Below are 17,665 nucleotides of genomic sequence, written 5' to 3'. Positions count from 1 at the left end.
TACAACAGTGCTATGTTCGAGATCAGGATTGGAAGCCAGCAGCAGTTTGAGTATGGAAACATGTCCCTTCTCCGTGGCCGTGTAGACTGGAGTCTTCTTTTCTTTCCCCGGTAGGTCCACATCAACGTGTTTCTTTAGTAAAGCTTCTACTATGTTCTTGTGGCCGCCCTTTACTGCGTGGATTAGAGGCGTGTCTTTTGATTGGTCCTAGAATCGGAAGAAGTTTGTTGTGGATTGATCATATTAAAAAAAGGATACTTCACATTACTTATTAATTACTAGCGTGCTCTACATCATCCTCCGAGCCTTTTCCCAATCATGTTGGGGTCGGCTTCCAGTCTAACCGGATTCAGCTGAGTACCAGTGCTTTACAAGAAGCGACTGCCTATCTGACCTCCTCAACCCAGTTACCCGGGCAACCCGATACCCCTTGGTTAGACTAGCGTGCTCTACATACATCCAATATGAAGAACTTTGACAAAATGCAATAATTTTATGGTGTGTGGTGTAACAGTTCAAAATCTTTTTTATTGTTATAGACTTGCTGTGCTTCTATTTCATCAAGACAAGATGTGTAAAGTATGAAAACGTGCACAATAACGCTTGTTTAGACATTGCATTCATTATAGTTTAGAAAGAGAAGGATTTGAATATCACAGATAATATAATAGATCATTCGTATAAGTCTACAACAAACACGTACACAATCAAAGCTTTAATCGAACTATTAATACAAAGAATTATCGCCAGTTTCACTGGTGACTGATAAAGTCTCTGATAGCCTATCAGGAACTTGTCTAAAACTTTTGAATTTACAGCTCTCGGATAGCAATATCTGGCAGATGTTGTAAACAGACTTTATCTAACAGATAACTAAATGACACTTTATTGGTAACCAGTGAATCCGGGCCTGTGTGGCAATTTATAAATTACCTGCACGTTAATATAAGCGCCGGAGTTAATAAGTGCCAAAGCGATATCGTAGTAGCCCTCTTTACATGCGATGGCTAGAGCCGTGTAGCCGTCCTTGTCTAGCGCGTTCACGTTCGGCTTATGTTCCAACAGCATTTGTACGATCTCGAAGTGATTACCTGAAGATAAACAAAGTTAAAGTTAGTATTTTTTATTTCAAATAGGCCTATAAAAGCTCTTTCGAAACGTCAAGCTAGTTACACGGTTCCAGAGTTGGTCTCATGGAGAAGAACCGGCAAGAAACTATGGATTTTTTAAAAGAAAATTAATCACAATAGCTGTTGCAATCAAAAATTAATATTTATGATTATTTACATATAAAAAAAATATTCTGTTACATGATCTGATCATAATTGATCATAACTGCGTCATGTCCTACGGTATTTTGTTGTGGGGCAAAGCCGCTGATATAGAGAATATATTTATTATACAAAAACGTGCTATTCGTGCTATATACAAATTAGGTACCAGAACTTCCCTCAGAGAGTTGTTTAAAGAAATTGGTATTCTCACTGTAGTATCACAGTTCATCTTTGCCAACATTATGTATATTAGACAGAACCTACATTTATATACCAAAAAAAGTGAAGTCCATAGCATTAATACTAGAAATAAGCATAAACTGTGTGTACCCTATCACCGGCTTCATAAAGTGCATGACACATTTCTGGGTTTAGGTATTCGTTTTTATAATAAGCTTCCTTTGACCTTACAAGAACTGTCGTTTAATAAATTCAAAGAACAAATTAAGGCTGTTCTTATAAAAAAGGCATATTACACCATCAATGATTATTTGAATGATAAAAATAGTTGGTCGCCATGATGAACGCAAGACAGCTATATTAGCTATATTATTTAGATAATTTAAATTTCTCCCATTCAATCTCTTGACTCAATGACATTTATTTTATTTTGATTTATTATTTAATTATTATTTTTTAATGTTTTTACATTATTGACAAGATACATTCTTTGTATTAATTTTCTGTTTTGGATTTTAGTAAATAATACTACTTAGCGGGAACTGATAATTTAATCTTGATATTGAGTTGTGTAGCAGTGAGTACGTCATGCTCCCTTAGACGGCACTGCTTGCGGTAGCGTCGGCGGTCGGGTTGCCTCCCTCCCTCAAAAATGTGCGAGGGGGGCGATGGCTGATCCTCGCGTTATGCTCGTGAACGGGTGCTGCTTGTGGTGCCAGGTCGTCTTACTGACTATCTATTAGTTTTTTTGTTTTTATTTGTAAACTCTTTTTATTTTACGTATGTTCTGGCTGAGCGGTCTAATTTACTAGTTTACAAAAGAATAGCACATGTAGGTGGGCACTCCCTGATATTCTATTAAGTGTAAATATTTGGAGGCTATAATTTTCTGTTCATCAAACATATTCAATGCTTGAGTTAGTTAAGGTATGTAGGGTGAGTGCTAGCTAGCATGTGGTGTATACATTATTTTTACTGTATTGTCCTCTTTTGTAATATACAAATTAAATTGTATACAAATGTACATATCAAACAATGTTTAAGGTTCTTCTAACCGAACAGACAGACATGTGTTGCTGGGGAGTTTGTTGCGCCACTTCTTCTTCCCAGCAAAAACACATAGGAAGTGGTGAAGGGTGGGCGTTTTGGGGGCTGTCTTTTGTAATTTTTTTTTTTGACGTTCGAAAAGTGCTGTTTTGCAGCCAAGTTTGAATAAATGACTTTTGATTTGATTTGATTGCAAATATATTCCTTAGTTTATTAACCAGAGTAATCGATTAGGCTTCTATAACAATAACTATTTAACTGTGAGGCTAATACGCAGCACTTATTATATTACGTATATTTGTTTATTTTCTAATAATATGGAAAAGACTAATTATACTTAAGCTTACTAGACTTTGACTAATGAGTTATTTATACGTTTCCACCCGCAGCTCCGTTTATCAAATAACAAGTCTCTATGACATTTAAAATTATTTAGTTTCTAAATCCATCAGTAGCAATTATTTACAATTTAACAAGCTTTAGAGAAACATGAAATATATTTTCTGTTAATCTTTAGCCAAAACTTAGCAATTAATTATCTAGGTGTAATAATTTTGAGTTATAATCTACGTTCCAGCTCATAACCCAAAAACACCAATTACGATGGAAAATTAATATGACATGCGGCATCATTATAGGATGGAATGTCACTGGAATCTGGATAGACTCCAGTGTGGCAGACATGTAGGATAGCATAAATATGTTTGTAGGATCGTTGCATAACGTTTTTTTATCTAAGTAAAACACTATGTAAAACCCTATTTTTTCTGTGTATCTATGGAAAACTGTTGAAAGCCCTATATTTGTGACGAAAAGACCCTTTTTCCCATCCCAATCGGTATACTTGTCATTTGACACATAGTTGAAACTTGTTATAGAAGCTTACCAGTAAGCAGGGTAGTCAGAAGCCAGTAAGTCTGACACCAGTCTAACCAAGGGGTATCGGGTTGCCCGGGTAATTGGGTTGAGGAGGTCAGATAGGCAGTCGCTTCTTGTAAAGCACTGGTACTCAGCTGAATCCGGTTAGACTGGAAGCCGACCCCAACATAGTTGGGAATAGGCTCGGAGGATGATGATGATGATGAAGCTTACCATGTGTAGCCTGCAGCAGCGGGGTCCAGCAATACATTCCCGCAGTGTTAGCATCAGCCCCCGCTCTCAGGAGCACTGCGCACGCGGCGACGTCGCCCGCCCTTGCCGCCCACGTCAGCGCCGACGTGGCGTACTTGTCGCAGGAGTTGGGCCGAGCGCCCGCCGCCAATAAGCGTTGGACCACGCCGCTGTGCTTGCGGCCTGCAGCCCATACTAGAGAGCTGAAGTGTTTTTTGAAATAAGAACTTGTAAAGAAGTTTTAATACTTAAAAATCTCAAGTTTTTCTTTAAATAGTTCTACCAAAATGAACCATTTGATGCCTCGAGCATAAGCTGTAGTTGTTCACACATTTTGACCATCATAATCGACTCACTATCAGTAGTATCAATATTCGGAAACAAAAAAAAAACCAGCTAAGGTACACAAGAAAAGCTTGAGATTCTAAGTATCAAAACTTTTTGGTACCAAAAAATATGAACCATTCAAATAAGGTCTGTTATGTAGCAGTTGACATTTGGGAAACGTTCAAGTTGAATGTCATTTCAAATAAATGACAGCCAATGATAGTGCCTCATTGTTAAGCTAAAACATGCAATACCTTTGTAGGAATTAGACATGGAACTAACCGCAAACAGATATTCGTATGATTATTGTGTTTAACATAACAATCTTTTCTGTATTACATACTTGTACATGTTTCATGTGTTAACAATTTATCTTTCGCGGTACCAATTCCGTACACAAAGATCTTAAAACTTGTCTGTCTGTCTTGAAGCCTGTTCAATGACGAAATAGAATTGTTTTGTTCTACTATATTCGTTGGAAAACCTCAAAAGTGATTTTTGGAGTTTTAAGATTTGATAAAATGAATGTAGGAAACATACTTGATGTTATAATTGCCGTGAGCGTGAACATCAGCTCCCTTCTCTAGTAGCAACGCCACAATCTCTTCGTGGCCCTTGTACGAAGCCCATAGTAATGGCGTCCATCCACCCTGTGAAATAAAAAATATTCGATCAATATTATATTCTATATCTATATACAGAATATAATAAAAAGGAAACATTTTTTTGTTTGTTGATTGTACCATAAATACTCCAAATCTACATTGTCCCTGAATAACATAGGCTATTCTATCCCGGATAAAAGGATGGGTAGTAGTTTTCACGGGCTGCGAATAAAACCGCGGGAAAACAGCTAGCGTTAAATAAATAAAGTTTATGACAAAATATGCTACAAAACGCATGAATAGTCATTAGTGTACCTAGTACCTAGGTAACCCACTTCAAGTAATTTCTTCCTTATTGAATTTACTGCAATATTCCATTAGCATGAATCTATGTATTTTTTCTTCAAAATGCGTGACCATCAAAAACTGAAAACTAATAGATTATAACAAAATTATTGGGCCACGATTTCCGATCGTTGCAATATATTTATTTATAATGGTTCAGAAAGAATGATATATTTGTTTTTTATTGAATCAGCAGCCGTTTCTCTTGTCAGCACCTAAATCAGAAGCCCCACACATTCCCTAATTACGTAGATCTTGACCCCATTTGTATGTTTGGCCTCTAACTAAAAATATTCACGAAAAATACTATCATCATAAACTATTTGCTTTGTCACTTCAGAAACATTTGCAATAAATAACAATCTCCACTAACGTGGGATAAACACAGACTTGTTACATAACTTCTACGCGAAGTAACGATCACTCGTGGAAACCTACAACAAATAGTTTTCCACCAAAACTAAACTACATAATATTGAATGCGAAAACAGTTACTGTAATGGTTTTTATCACCCACACCGTACAAAAATATTTTTTCTACGAAAACTGAATATAGTGAAGTAGGTACACTAAATAAACTAGACAAGGCATCAAATTGTTTAATAGATATTGGTTCTGGCTGGACGAAGACATTATATTTTAGCCAGATTTTAGAATGTGCCTGCATGTCAGTGACATCTTGGCAGAGATCCACATCAAGTATAAATATACTAATTTTGAGCACACAGTCCAGAATACATTTTGGTCATTGCTCTATTATTGTTATTTGGGTTATATAATTGTGCATGTGCATCGGTGCATAATACAAAAATACTAATAAAAATAAATGAAATTGATTAAAATACACTTTGGTATTTTATCTGATGAGGGGTCTGTACAATAATTTGCATAAAAATATGTTCAATATTCCAGTCACACGCAACATAAACATCTGTCAAAATCTATGACGTCAAATACCGTCTTTGAAGAAAAAAGAAGCCCAATAAATACCTCTATAGTGTGAAGTGTTTTGTGTCCATAAATGAATCATTTTGAACATGTGCCATATGATATTGTTTATATAACATGTGCAGACGCTATCGCTATAATATATTAGAAACGTCTGTTCAGTGTAGACACTACAAAGACTTTGTAAAAGAAATTCAACAAAGTTTATAATTACCAATATTTCATCTTCACGTAAGATTTTTTCATTTTGTTTACACTTTTTTCAAGTGTCATTTTGAATCAATCAGAATTGTTTCAAATAATCTTTATTAAATACACCATCGCGGGTAACATACTGGTGAAAGAAAACTGCGTCAATATTTCGAATACTTTGACGTCTTCTTTTTAAAATATCGTAAAGTAGTATTATCGTAATTTACGATTCTTGATAGTAACTCGTATCGTAACTCTATTCTAAGAATACACAAAATAACACAATGCTTTGATACAGAAATAGATCAAAGTGGATACATTGATGATGTTAGGTCATTGACAGTTCTCCTTTATGATAACTGTTACACAAATGCGTTGGCAAACACAAGACCTATTCCTTTATTCATGATGTAAATAGTTTGCAGATTAAGAGGAGTGTCAGCTGTCTACGAAAGTTTTCATTTGTCTGATGCAGCCATTGTTATAATGGCAAGTAGTTATAGTTCGGCCATTCAGAGAATGCGTTCCTGACACGTCGCGATTGAACTGACGACGTAACTTTGCAATGGCGTTGCAGTTACGATAAAAATATTTTTGCTGGTTGTTTACCGTTTTAACAATTGAGGAGCATTAAAACAACATTATTATATCAATAATCAATGAATGTAGTTACGTCGTCAGTTCAATCGCGACGTGTCAGGAACGCATTCTCTGAATGGCCGAACTATAATATGAAATAGACGATACATACATATATGCTAGGGCACAACAATGCATGATCAAAAAGACAATGATAATTTTTTAACTTTAGGATAACCAGTTTTTCAAACAGCACACTCTTCGATTCGAAGAGATACAGTAGGTATGATTTATCTTTTGCAAATACTCACGCAATCCCTCGAGTCCACTTTAGCGCCTGCATCTAACAGCTCTTTAGCTATGGAAAGGTGTCCACCGCGGGCCGCAAACGCCAGCGGTGTCCAACCGTCTGCGTCTGCGGCTGCTGCGTCCGCGCCGGCTGCCAGCAACATTCGTACCGCAGACACCCGGCCGTTCTCACTCGCACACATGAGCGCTGTTGTGCCGTTCTGTATAGCAATAAAAAATAGGTAACATCCTGTTTTTGGGAATAGAAGATTCTGACGGTTTCTCATTCACTTCTGTCCTGAGCAACTCCTAAAAATCCTTTATAACACATACTCAATAAAAAAAACATATATGTTCAAGAATGAAGCTTCTAAAAATGTTGCTCGATAATGCTTACATCCCGAACTTTACTAGCCCTACACTAGACATAATAAATAATGACTTACTTTCGAGGATCGTTAAAAGATACTTATAAGGTTGAAATACAGTTTTCAATACGGATTTATTATGATAAAGAGTTAGCGCTTTCTATTACTTATGAAAGTTTGAATGCTGGTTCTTTGATGTATTTATAGATTTTTACGAAATATCTCCACTGCGGCGTTTACTTTTCTAGTTTTGATACTTAGTAAAGATTTATCTAGTTTCTTATAATATCAGTATGGGTAAAATTCTAAGAATATTAAAATATTTTTTATTTCGGCAGTGACTCATTGTTCCGTCTAATTTTGAGATAAGATTAAATTATGTGCTGGTACATTTCCCACTAATTGAATGACTTATATTTGGAATGCATAACCCTATTAAAATTCCAGTCCAGGAATATCTCAGATTAAGTACACCTTTTTTCTTTTTTTGTGGTACTTTGTCAGTTTCGTAATAAGTGCGTAGTTATGATTAAAAGACAACGAAAATGAAATAAATGATGTGTAAAGTTGTCGTTAAAAATTAATGCATAGTATCTAATTACTTTCAATCGAAAACATACTTTGGAGAGAGCATTGGCCTGTGACAAAAAAAAAAATCTAATCATTTAAAACTGCGTTAAGGAATATTTCCGGAATCTACTGAGACATAAGGTCTCAGTAGATTGGCCCAGACTAAACAATTAAAAAAATTAAAGCTTTTTAAACGAAGTGGGCTTACTGTCCGCCACTTTGATCTAACTCCTACCGATTATTGCCTGTGCTTTGGGCAAATCTGAAAACTTAATCGCAGTTCCACTATCCCTACACAAAAAAGAAATTCCCAGAATTGGGGTTGTAAAAACAGTTGAAAAGTGTGAGTCTAACCTCATCTTTGTCGTCGATGGTGACATTCTTGTTGTTTGCGAGGTACTGCTGTAGTTCTGCCAGGTTGTCGCTGTTGACGAGCTGAGAGAGCGTCCTGAAGCACGCCAGCGATACCATGGACTCGCTGCGGTGCAGGCTCTGCGCACAAACATCTTCATAAGACACACATCTCCCACACCTCATATTTAAAAAGATTTCATTAAACACTTTTCTTGGTATCCACTCTAACAAGGATTTTGTACTCTTCCGCGCATCCAAACCGATGCTTTTCTTTGACGTTCTTGTTTACCTTACTGATTAGCAAAGTCAATTTGTACGGACTATCAGTCATAAACGGATGCAAAAATTTTAGATGTACAAACACAATTATCTACTACTTATACAGCAATTATTGTCTAAATGAGAAATAGAGAATAATGGAATTTAATACATGAAAAAGTTTGTTACAGCGTACAGCCACTTTTTAGTTTGAACAAGCTAAAACCAGTAAGTACATAGGATAAAACCCTAGCTAAAACCACACAAATGAATGTCAAGGAAAGGATTAGCAGTATGGAACCAAAAACACGTATCTGAAGCTCTCACAATGCTACGAGATCATTTGATCATAAGGAAAGTGACAGCAAAGAACCGGTCGAATCTTGAGGCCAAGTTAGATGTTTATGTATTGAATGAGCAAAATTGATATTTATTATTATTTACACAAATAATAATAAATAGCTCACCCACTAACACATGCCTAATTAATGAAAGGAAGAAAGCTTTCAGTTGTCGCTGTTCTGTTAGCAAAGAATGGTGTATTATCGCAAACAAGCAAATCGATTAGATCAAGATGTTGGTTATTTAGACACGCAAAACTAGAAGACTGGAATAACAAAATCAATAAAAAAATATTTTATTAGACACGATAATATTAAAAGCAAGCACAAATAATATTTTTATATACCTCACTTTGATGTCCTAAACTAAATCGCATTGTAGTAACTATTGATTTTAGAAGAAAAAAAATATTGTTTTACTGTATTGCCGTAATGACGCTTTATTCAAAGGTATCACAAGAACAAGTAAACGTTTACTCGACACAGTTCGCGACTTATAGTGAACACAATTTATAGATATAGTGATAACGTCTGATATCACTAGGTAGCCCATATAATAATAAATAAACGCATCTACGTTCTGCTATTAATGTCAACAACTTATGCTAAATCCGAGTACGCAATTCTTTCAGGGAAATTGATAAGAATGTTTATTAAAATCTAACGTCACAATATTAATGTTTTGTTATGTTTATAGTCATCTAAGATTTTAATTTTTTGTTGTTGTTGCAATTACACAATGAATAGTAAGATATGTCGACTAATATAAAAGTAAAGATAAACAACGTTTAATCATTAGCAGTTAGGTAATACTCCTCAATTAATAATATTAGTGCAATAACACGACGTTTCATACCGTCTGGTATTATTCTCTATTTGCTTTTATATTTTCCGTATTTGTACAGTTACAAAGTTAATATAATTTAAAATATTTTTCGCTTTCAGGATATGCTTTATGCACTTACAAAATTTATAATTGCTTTATCATTGAACGCTAATTTATTATGCAGACATATAATCAATATTATCCTTTAACTTAAAAATAAATGCCATGCATGTAAATTGCGAAAACATACCATTCACACGGTGCATTAATTCTGAAATATCACGTGAAAACTAAACTATGTAAATAATGATATTTAGCAACAAAACAGTAGTTATGGTCACAACACTTGTTTACTCTACTTGTTATCATTGGGCAGACCGTGTTAGAATGTCTTCGTAGCGCGAAACCGGGGAATGGAAAGCCGTGGCTGAACCGGCGCTGCTCCCCCGGGGGCGCCGTAACGGTGAAGCGCGGCACGTTGAGGTGCACCCCGGCCGAGTGCGGCCCGTCGTGCTCGCCCGGCCCCACCTGCAGGTGCAGGAACGACGGCCGCCGCCGCTTATGCATCTTAGGAGGAGCCAGCATGGAGCCTGCAATGCTGTTGCTCTTGGCGCGGGGTGGCGGCGTACGCATCACATCTTCAGTGGACACAGCTTCTGATCTTTCTGACTCAGTGACACTCTGCTCTGTATCTGAGGATGTCGGTGATTCCAACACCATCTCCAGCGACGGAGTGGCAGAGGGCGGGCGCGCCACATTTTTCTGTTTGTGTATGTTTGCAATGAGGCATCGTATGTGAACGTATTCGTTATCCCCGCTGGTAGACGCATCGGGCAGCTGCGGGTGGAGCGACATGGCGTCTCGTCTCCCCGCATAATAAGACGCGCGAACCGCTCGGCTCCTGTGAGAGATTTGTGAATGTGGTGATCGAGCCGCTCTACGAACATCGTGACACGTCTCGTGTTGGGCGGTTACTATTTAGAGCGCGCCGCGGCGTGGAGATGGGCGGGCGGAGTGGAGGGCGGCTATGAATGAACTCGTCTGTCAGTGCGGCCAACGCGAATAAAGTAGACAAAACTTGCAATTCTTATCAAATAGTTATTTTTGACAGTTATAGCGCAATTATCAAAAGTTTGTTTGTAAACAGTTTTTGTTAGAAAGATTTCGAAACAAGTACGTACTTAAAATAATATGCGTGTTATTATAACTCCATATTTTTTATTCAATTTGCCTGCGGGATTCAAGAAGAGTGACAGATTTTGGGCGCTCGGAACGTGCTGCGCTTAGTATACGCTCGGTTTTACTACCCGGTGCAAAAATCCGCTGGTGTGAAAGCGCTTATACTGGTGTGTGAGCATCTGAAGGGTGTCCAATCATAACCAGCTAAAGAATTGAATTTACCTGTAACCTACCTCTACGAACATGAGTTTTTGAAGTTTTTATCAAAAGTATGTATCACGCACAACACAACGCATAATTTGTAACGTAAAAGTCTTTTTGATTTTGTTTATAAATATTATTATAAGTAAAGTTCCTAGAGCCTCAAGTCAAATAAAAAAAAAGAAAATGTGATATGTAGTTAAGCTTATAATTAGACATGTAGAAAAGATCATATAAAAGCTAATTAATGTTCTTTTTGAAGTGATGACTTCTGTTTTCTTATTTTCACATTTTTCTTATCTTCTATCAAGAGCGTAAAATAGAGCTTCTTTTCGGTTACACTGAAATGTTGCAAATATCCTGTACTTACAATAAACTCCATTTAAGATGTAGAGTTTTCATTACAAATCACAGTCGTAAACTGATGTTGGAAATTTAATTTTAAATGAAAAATATAACTATCAAAATTGTAAAAAAATAAGATAAAGATTTATAATGAAATTAAGAAATAAATATATGAAAACATAAAATGCCACCTCGATCAAAAAGATTATTAGCAAAAAAAAAACCTGGGTCAAACACTCCAGGAACTCCACTATATTGTAATTACCCTAGAATTTAAATTAATTGATCTACTATAACATTGGTACCTACGGTTTCCAATTTTAATTATAGGTACCTAATTTAAAATATCATCACCACGAGATAAACAATTAAATTATATTTACCTATACTATTTTAAAACCTCACCCACTCACCTCTGCCTTAATACAATTAACTGAAGAAAATTGAAACAAGATTGGGCAATTTTTGTAGAATAATCCAAAACAATACAAATACAATTGTCCATTTTAACTAAACGCCTGAAATGTAAGTAGTTTATTTCACGCATGCTTTACTTAAAAACGTTAGTTATAAATAATCTAATAATCCGCGCCCCATTCTCGCTTTAACATATAATCAAAGAGGGGGGAGACATGTAGGCAATGGACCGTAATATTAGTTCGTTGAAATAGAAAAAGCCTGCGGAGGCTATTTATGGCGTCGCGTATAAAAGCAAACCATTCCCGGTCAGTAGAATACATACAAGCGAGTAGGTGCTGTATGAGCGCAGCGAGATGCGCTTGAAGATCGCGGACGCTGAGCGGTGCGCGGCGCGCTCCGGGGGCAGCATGTTGCGCGGCGGCTGACCGGACTGTGGCGGCCCAAGCGCCTGCTACCCATCAACACAGCCACTCTCCCCGCCGCCGATACCCATTAAGTCAATTATCAATACAAAACTTACTGATTATCAATTAAAAAACATTGAGACCGAAAATGTTTCATTATCTTTGCTGAAACATCAGTTCAGCAATTTTCAAAAATGTTTAATATGCTTCCTATGTAAGGTATTTTTTAAGTTTTCTCCTCAGTTTGAAGGGTCCCATTATAAATATTTTCCAAAGTGCTCCAAGATGTAATCGAAGAATCATTGGCCAGAACAAATAAGGCACAACACTTAAAGCGCTACGCATGATATGAAAATCTAATTCGTCTTATCATAGTTAATAATATGTTAATAAAAACCATTTCAAGTTCCCACACGTGATTTGATGCTGTCTCAAACCACAACATTGTAAGTCACATGTCAAAAACCGGCCGAGCGCAATTTTGACTAATCTGCCGCAGTTTCCTCTCTAAAATCGCAATAGTTTAGCTAAACCAGTCAATGACGAATCAAATCAGTATTTTGAAAACTTTGCTTAGAAAAACTATTAGGTGTCTATAACCTATCAGGATGAAATTAATGTACAAGGAAAAACCAGTGTCTGTCAGCGACGCTCCACAAGCCTAGCCTACGAGCTACGGTGTGTTGGCTGCGGTTTTCATGCCTAATTTCAAACAATACAATTAAACAGAGTTCAGGTAACGTATTTCCGTTACTACTATTTAATACTGTACTTTTTTATAGACTAAACGGTACACAGCAAGAGTTCACAAAACTATGTAAAAAGGGGTACCAATCATGTCACTTTTTGGTACAGTCGACGGCAAATATCAATGAACACTTGGGTTTTTGCACGATCGACTGTCGAGGTAAAAAAGCACATGTATAAACGAGTAGGTACCTAGGTATAATTATGTTCAAGTCGATTTTCATGCGAATAGTTCACACTTTAAACTTAGGTTGAAGCCTTAATTTTAAGTCGCATGATTTGATATTAGTTTTTCTTTCCTTTAATATTTTCAAGTTTAAGTATATGTTATCTAAAACTAAGATTTAATTTAGAGTAAATCTACGTACCTACACGTTAATTTATAAGATAAAATGACGATCAATAAATAATCCATTTTCAACAGTAACCAAGCGGGTGTTTGTTATTATCTAATTACATATGTCAAATCACAGGCGATCTATTACGATTTTTTTTTACCGACGTCAAAAATCATCAAATGACCCCTCTCGCTGAGGGTTAGCAGCGGTGAGGGAGTGTCAGACTCTTACTGACTAAAAACCGTCGTGTTCCGTCATAGGCCTTTTATGTACCAGGGCCGCGGTATCTCTTTCGAACAACCCGCAGCCCCGGCAGGCCTTGGCCCTGCTGGGCCCCGCTGGGGATCTGTTACGAATGATTGATCTTTTAAAAAACGGCAAATAATAGATACAACACGTCTTCCTTCATGATAACGTAATTATGATATAAAAACAACCTTAAGATAAAAATACGTCTTTCTGTATCACAAGCGTATAATGACCCCGAAGGATTACTGTCCACATAATGCGTTTCATACTAGTTTACATACATAGGTAAATCTTAATATAGCTTAATCATATTATCTCGACTGATTGATGTGACAGTACATTATGACGCTTAGAAAATAATAACAATTAATTTTCTATCAAGACCTAGGTTGTATCGTATCTATCCAATTTAGAAAAATAAACATGTTAACATATTATGTTAATGTTGTAGTGTTCTTACATTACCTATTTGTATTATTATTGTTACATAAGAATAAGGAAGAAATCCTTCTCGCGTAACTATCTAGACATGCTATGGTACACGTCATACCTATGGCGATAAAATTGAACTCTACATGCGTAGATATTCGCTATTTAAACTTATCATAACCGGTCCGGGATCTACTCAAACGTGCATAACGTTCAGTAAACAAGAATAGTGTACTGAGGTTAAGATCCGCGGTCTAAGTAGAGTAAAAAGATTAACGGGGTTACAGGATTCCATGCAGCCAAGCGCCACACGGCTGCGCCTGCGTCGCCCGCGCCCGCGTTTCTCGAACAGATCACTTCATTTTTTGCCGCATACAAATCATACAAGAGATTAATGATTAAAAGCCTCGAAAAAAAGTTAAATACCTGTCCGTAAGCTCGTATAAAAGATGCTGCGCGAAACATCTTGATAAACGAACATTAAATATCACTCGAACTAACGAATTGAAATAATTTTCTTAAATACCAGTGAACTTTAAAAGCAATATTATTCTATATCGCCACAGTTCATCACACAAAATATACTGCAAGCAATACAGCTTCTGGTCATACTTATAGCCTCTAATGTTTTACTTAACCTTAAGTTGAGCTAATATTGGATTACAGGCGATTGTTCTCTAAACAAAAGATTAATGAGATAACGGGAAAAATAAGAATGTTAGGTATAACATAATTTGTACAGGGTCATAAATACGAGGAGATAAGGCAGATTACCGCATTTCGTAATTCTGTGGTTACATGGGATTATATCGCCTAACTGCGATTTTGGTAATAAGAATCACCGCGGTGGTAATGGTAAACATAATTAGAATTTTAGAACAATTCAACAAATTAATATCGGGAACAAATATAATGACCACCATAAATTGCTTTGATACCCTTAGTTTTGCAACCAGAAAAATCTACTGAACACCAGAAAAATAAAGTCTAAAAATGTAATAGTACCAGCTATTTTAGTCACGACTTCACTTTAAATTGTATTCGACCACCAAATTTAGTAAATGATCACCAACTCTTGACGACCAAATTAATGTATTATTTTTGCCTAAATAAGTCACTGTGATTGCCATAAAATGTAGGCTTATTATCAAATAAAGTATTATGATGCCATATTAAGTTATGTGTCCGGCTTGCAATGTATGCGTGAGTGTCAGTATGACGAGTGACAGGGGAAAATGGAAGAAAATGACATGTTGCGCCGACCCCAAGTAAAATTGGGAACAGGGCAGGAGAAAGAAGAAGAAGAATGTGTTTCTCAATACACTACCTCGAAAACACACACTTATCGCACTGTTTAGAGGCATGCAATAGACAATTTTCCACCCTAGTGCAGGAAAAGGGTCCCCATAATGTTATTACATTTATTAACAGGATAGCAAGATGTAAAAACTTTGATTATCATTTTATATTAAAACGCTGGTATAATTTTGATGATCATTCACTACTTTTGGTGATCATTTACTACTTTTGGGATAACAATGATTTATTTGGACTCATTTTGCTTAAATAGGATAGCAGAATGTAAAAACTTTGGTTATCATTTTACTTTAAAATGGTGGTTTAATTTTGGTGATCATTTACTATTTTTGGCTTGCGTATGATTTATTTTGGAGTAATTTCACTTAAATGGGATAGCAAAGTGTTAAAACTTTGGTTATCATTTTACATTAAAATGCGAGTTTCATTTTGGTGATCATTTACTATTTTTGTCTGCTATTTGTTACTATTTCTGGTGATCAGTTAAACATAAGCCATTAATATCGAACACGCCACGAAATCAAAAAACCTTAAAAACAAACGAGACATAAAATCGCATAAATTATTTCCCCTCAATAATATTTCATAGCCGGTATTTTATTATTTGTGCTTTCAGACTTCATAATCGTTATTCCCTCGATGAGTTCACACGGGGAGGTTATGTTTGTGTTGTAGAGAAAACAACGTGACAACGCATATATTCTCTTCAGGAAATGGAACGTGAATTAAATGTGTCGGTATTCGGGAGCAGGCTTTCAACGATCCATCAATTATAGATGTGCCAGCAAGGCATCCGAGTGGCGACGTTGCCAACGCAACGTTCTGGTGCATATAAACGAAAGGTGGACTAAAGACTGACTGTCATCACTTGCTATTTACGTCTTAAATGACTGATTTACACATTAGCACGTCAGTGCCTCAGGGTTTAGCAGAAACTAGAAATGAGTTAAACTAGAAATGAGTTGAATATTAGATGCAAGATGCTCGTCTTATACACAAAGGACATATCACTAAGCGGTCCCTATTCCTAACAAGAACGTACCATAAAATAGTATATTTTAAAAGGGGGACTAACATTAGCTATCTGAGAACATACAATGTATTAAACATAAGGTATATCAAATGAATAGAACGGGTTGCCATAGTGGCAGTTAGGAGCTATGATGTTTAGTATCCAACCGGTCAATACTGCGTAGGTATTAGGTATGCATAATTGCGACTTTTAAACCCTAGATGCTATAAGCTGTATACAGTTTGCTAACTTATCCTGAAGCGGTATTACCGCATTTGCCACACACGCGCGAATTTTCCTCAAAAGACAATTAAACTAAAGTAGATAACTTACACAATTCTTTACAAAAAATATTTTGTGCTGTTTATCATTTTGTGCGTTTGCAAAAAAACTTGCCGAAAATGTTCGATAAAATTAACAAGTTTTCCTTTTACTTTTTTAAATATTTTTCAATCGACGTGTCTTTGTGCTAGGTCGCGGAAAAACCAATATAGCGTTCATTTCAAATGTTTAACTTGTAAACTATAAATAAACTTGAACTAACAAAGATAGCTTGCAGGTTTATAAATATACATGCGAGTTAGCAACAGGCTTCAAAGTGACCTATAGATAGCTATGGCATTAGATAGGGTGTAACATTTATGCAAAAAGTCTTGCCGTAAAACACAAGAAGTATATATTACCTAGACTCATTTATTACTGTTTTGTTCTGGGCTATGATGTTAGAATCAATCATATAGAATATTAACTAATGTAAGGTGATAAAAGACTTTTCCAATGAAAAAATACTAATATATTTGGCGAAGAATTTGTTACACTTTTATGAAAGTGAATGTAAGTATGATTGCTGACACAGAATAATAGAAGAGGAAAATATATTACGGCGACGACAACGCAGGGTGAATTTGTTGGGCTGCGGGTTAAGAGATACCGCGGCCCTAGCACATAAAAAGGCCTACAACGGAACACGACGGTTTTTAGTCAGTAAGAGTCTGACACTCCCTCAGCGCTGCTAACCCACAGCGGGAGGGGTCATTTGATGATTTTTGACGTCGTTAAAAAAAAAAGGGCGAATTTGTTGCTTCATAAAGAATGAAGAACATATATAAGTTAATCACGTTGCCCGTAACATATACATCAACTCAAAAGTTAGAAAGTTAGAAGCTTTTGACGTTTTATAATTATTACTCCTCAAACATCCTGAACATTACTCCGCACCAAAATAAGAAGTGGAAGATGCTGTACGGACATCTCTTATAATATGTGAAAATAAAACATCTAAAGTTCTAAGTATCTAAGCCACAATTCCTTAGAAACTGCATGCCACTTTAAAGACTATTTTTATCCTTGCCAAAGAAACTAAGTGTCATCGACACTTTATAATCAATTATGTTATTTATATCATGCTCAAA

General features: G+C 36.2%; 1 protein-coding gene across 5 annotated transcripts in view; it reads right to left on the bottom strand.

The window, feature by feature from the left end:
* LOC124631073 (kinase D-interacting substrate of 220 kDa B) overlaps nucleotides 1-17,665 on the bottom strand; it is a 63,117-nt gene that overhangs the window by 24,606 nt on the left and 20,846 nt on the right. For 4 of the 5 annotated variants that reach the window (XM_047165227.1, XM_047165230.1, XM_047165231.1 and 1 more), the window contains 6 exons: nucleotides 8,188-8,325; nucleotides 6,919-7,116; nucleotides 4,479-4,588; nucleotides 3,594-3,814; nucleotides 934-1,091; nucleotides 4-207 (listed from right to left, as the gene is read on the bottom strand). In XM_047165227.1, coding sequence (XP_047021183.1) covers nucleotides 4-207; nucleotides 934-1,091; nucleotides 3,594-3,814; nucleotides 4,479-4,588; nucleotides 6,919-7,116; nucleotides 8,188-8,325 — 1,029 coding nt within the window. Of the gene's footprint in view, nucleotides 1-3; nucleotides 208-933; nucleotides 1,092-3,593; nucleotides 3,815-4,478; nucleotides 4,589-6,918; nucleotides 7,117-8,187; nucleotides 8,326-12,079; nucleotides 12,174-17,665 lie in introns of those variants that run through there. The other variant, XM_047165229.1, reaches the window with a different exon arrangement.

This window comes from Helicoverpa zea, chromosome 6 (genome assembly GCF_022581195.2).
Source record: "Helicoverpa zea isolate HzStark_Cry1AcR chromosome 6, ilHelZeax1.1, whole genome shotgun sequence".
In the NCBI taxonomy this organism is placed as follows: Eukaryota; Metazoa; Arthropoda; class Insecta; order Lepidoptera; family Noctuidae; genus Helicoverpa; species Helicoverpa zea.
The sequence above is the reverse complement of the archived record's forward strand: the minus strand, read 5'-3'. Positions and strand labels throughout refer to the sequence as shown.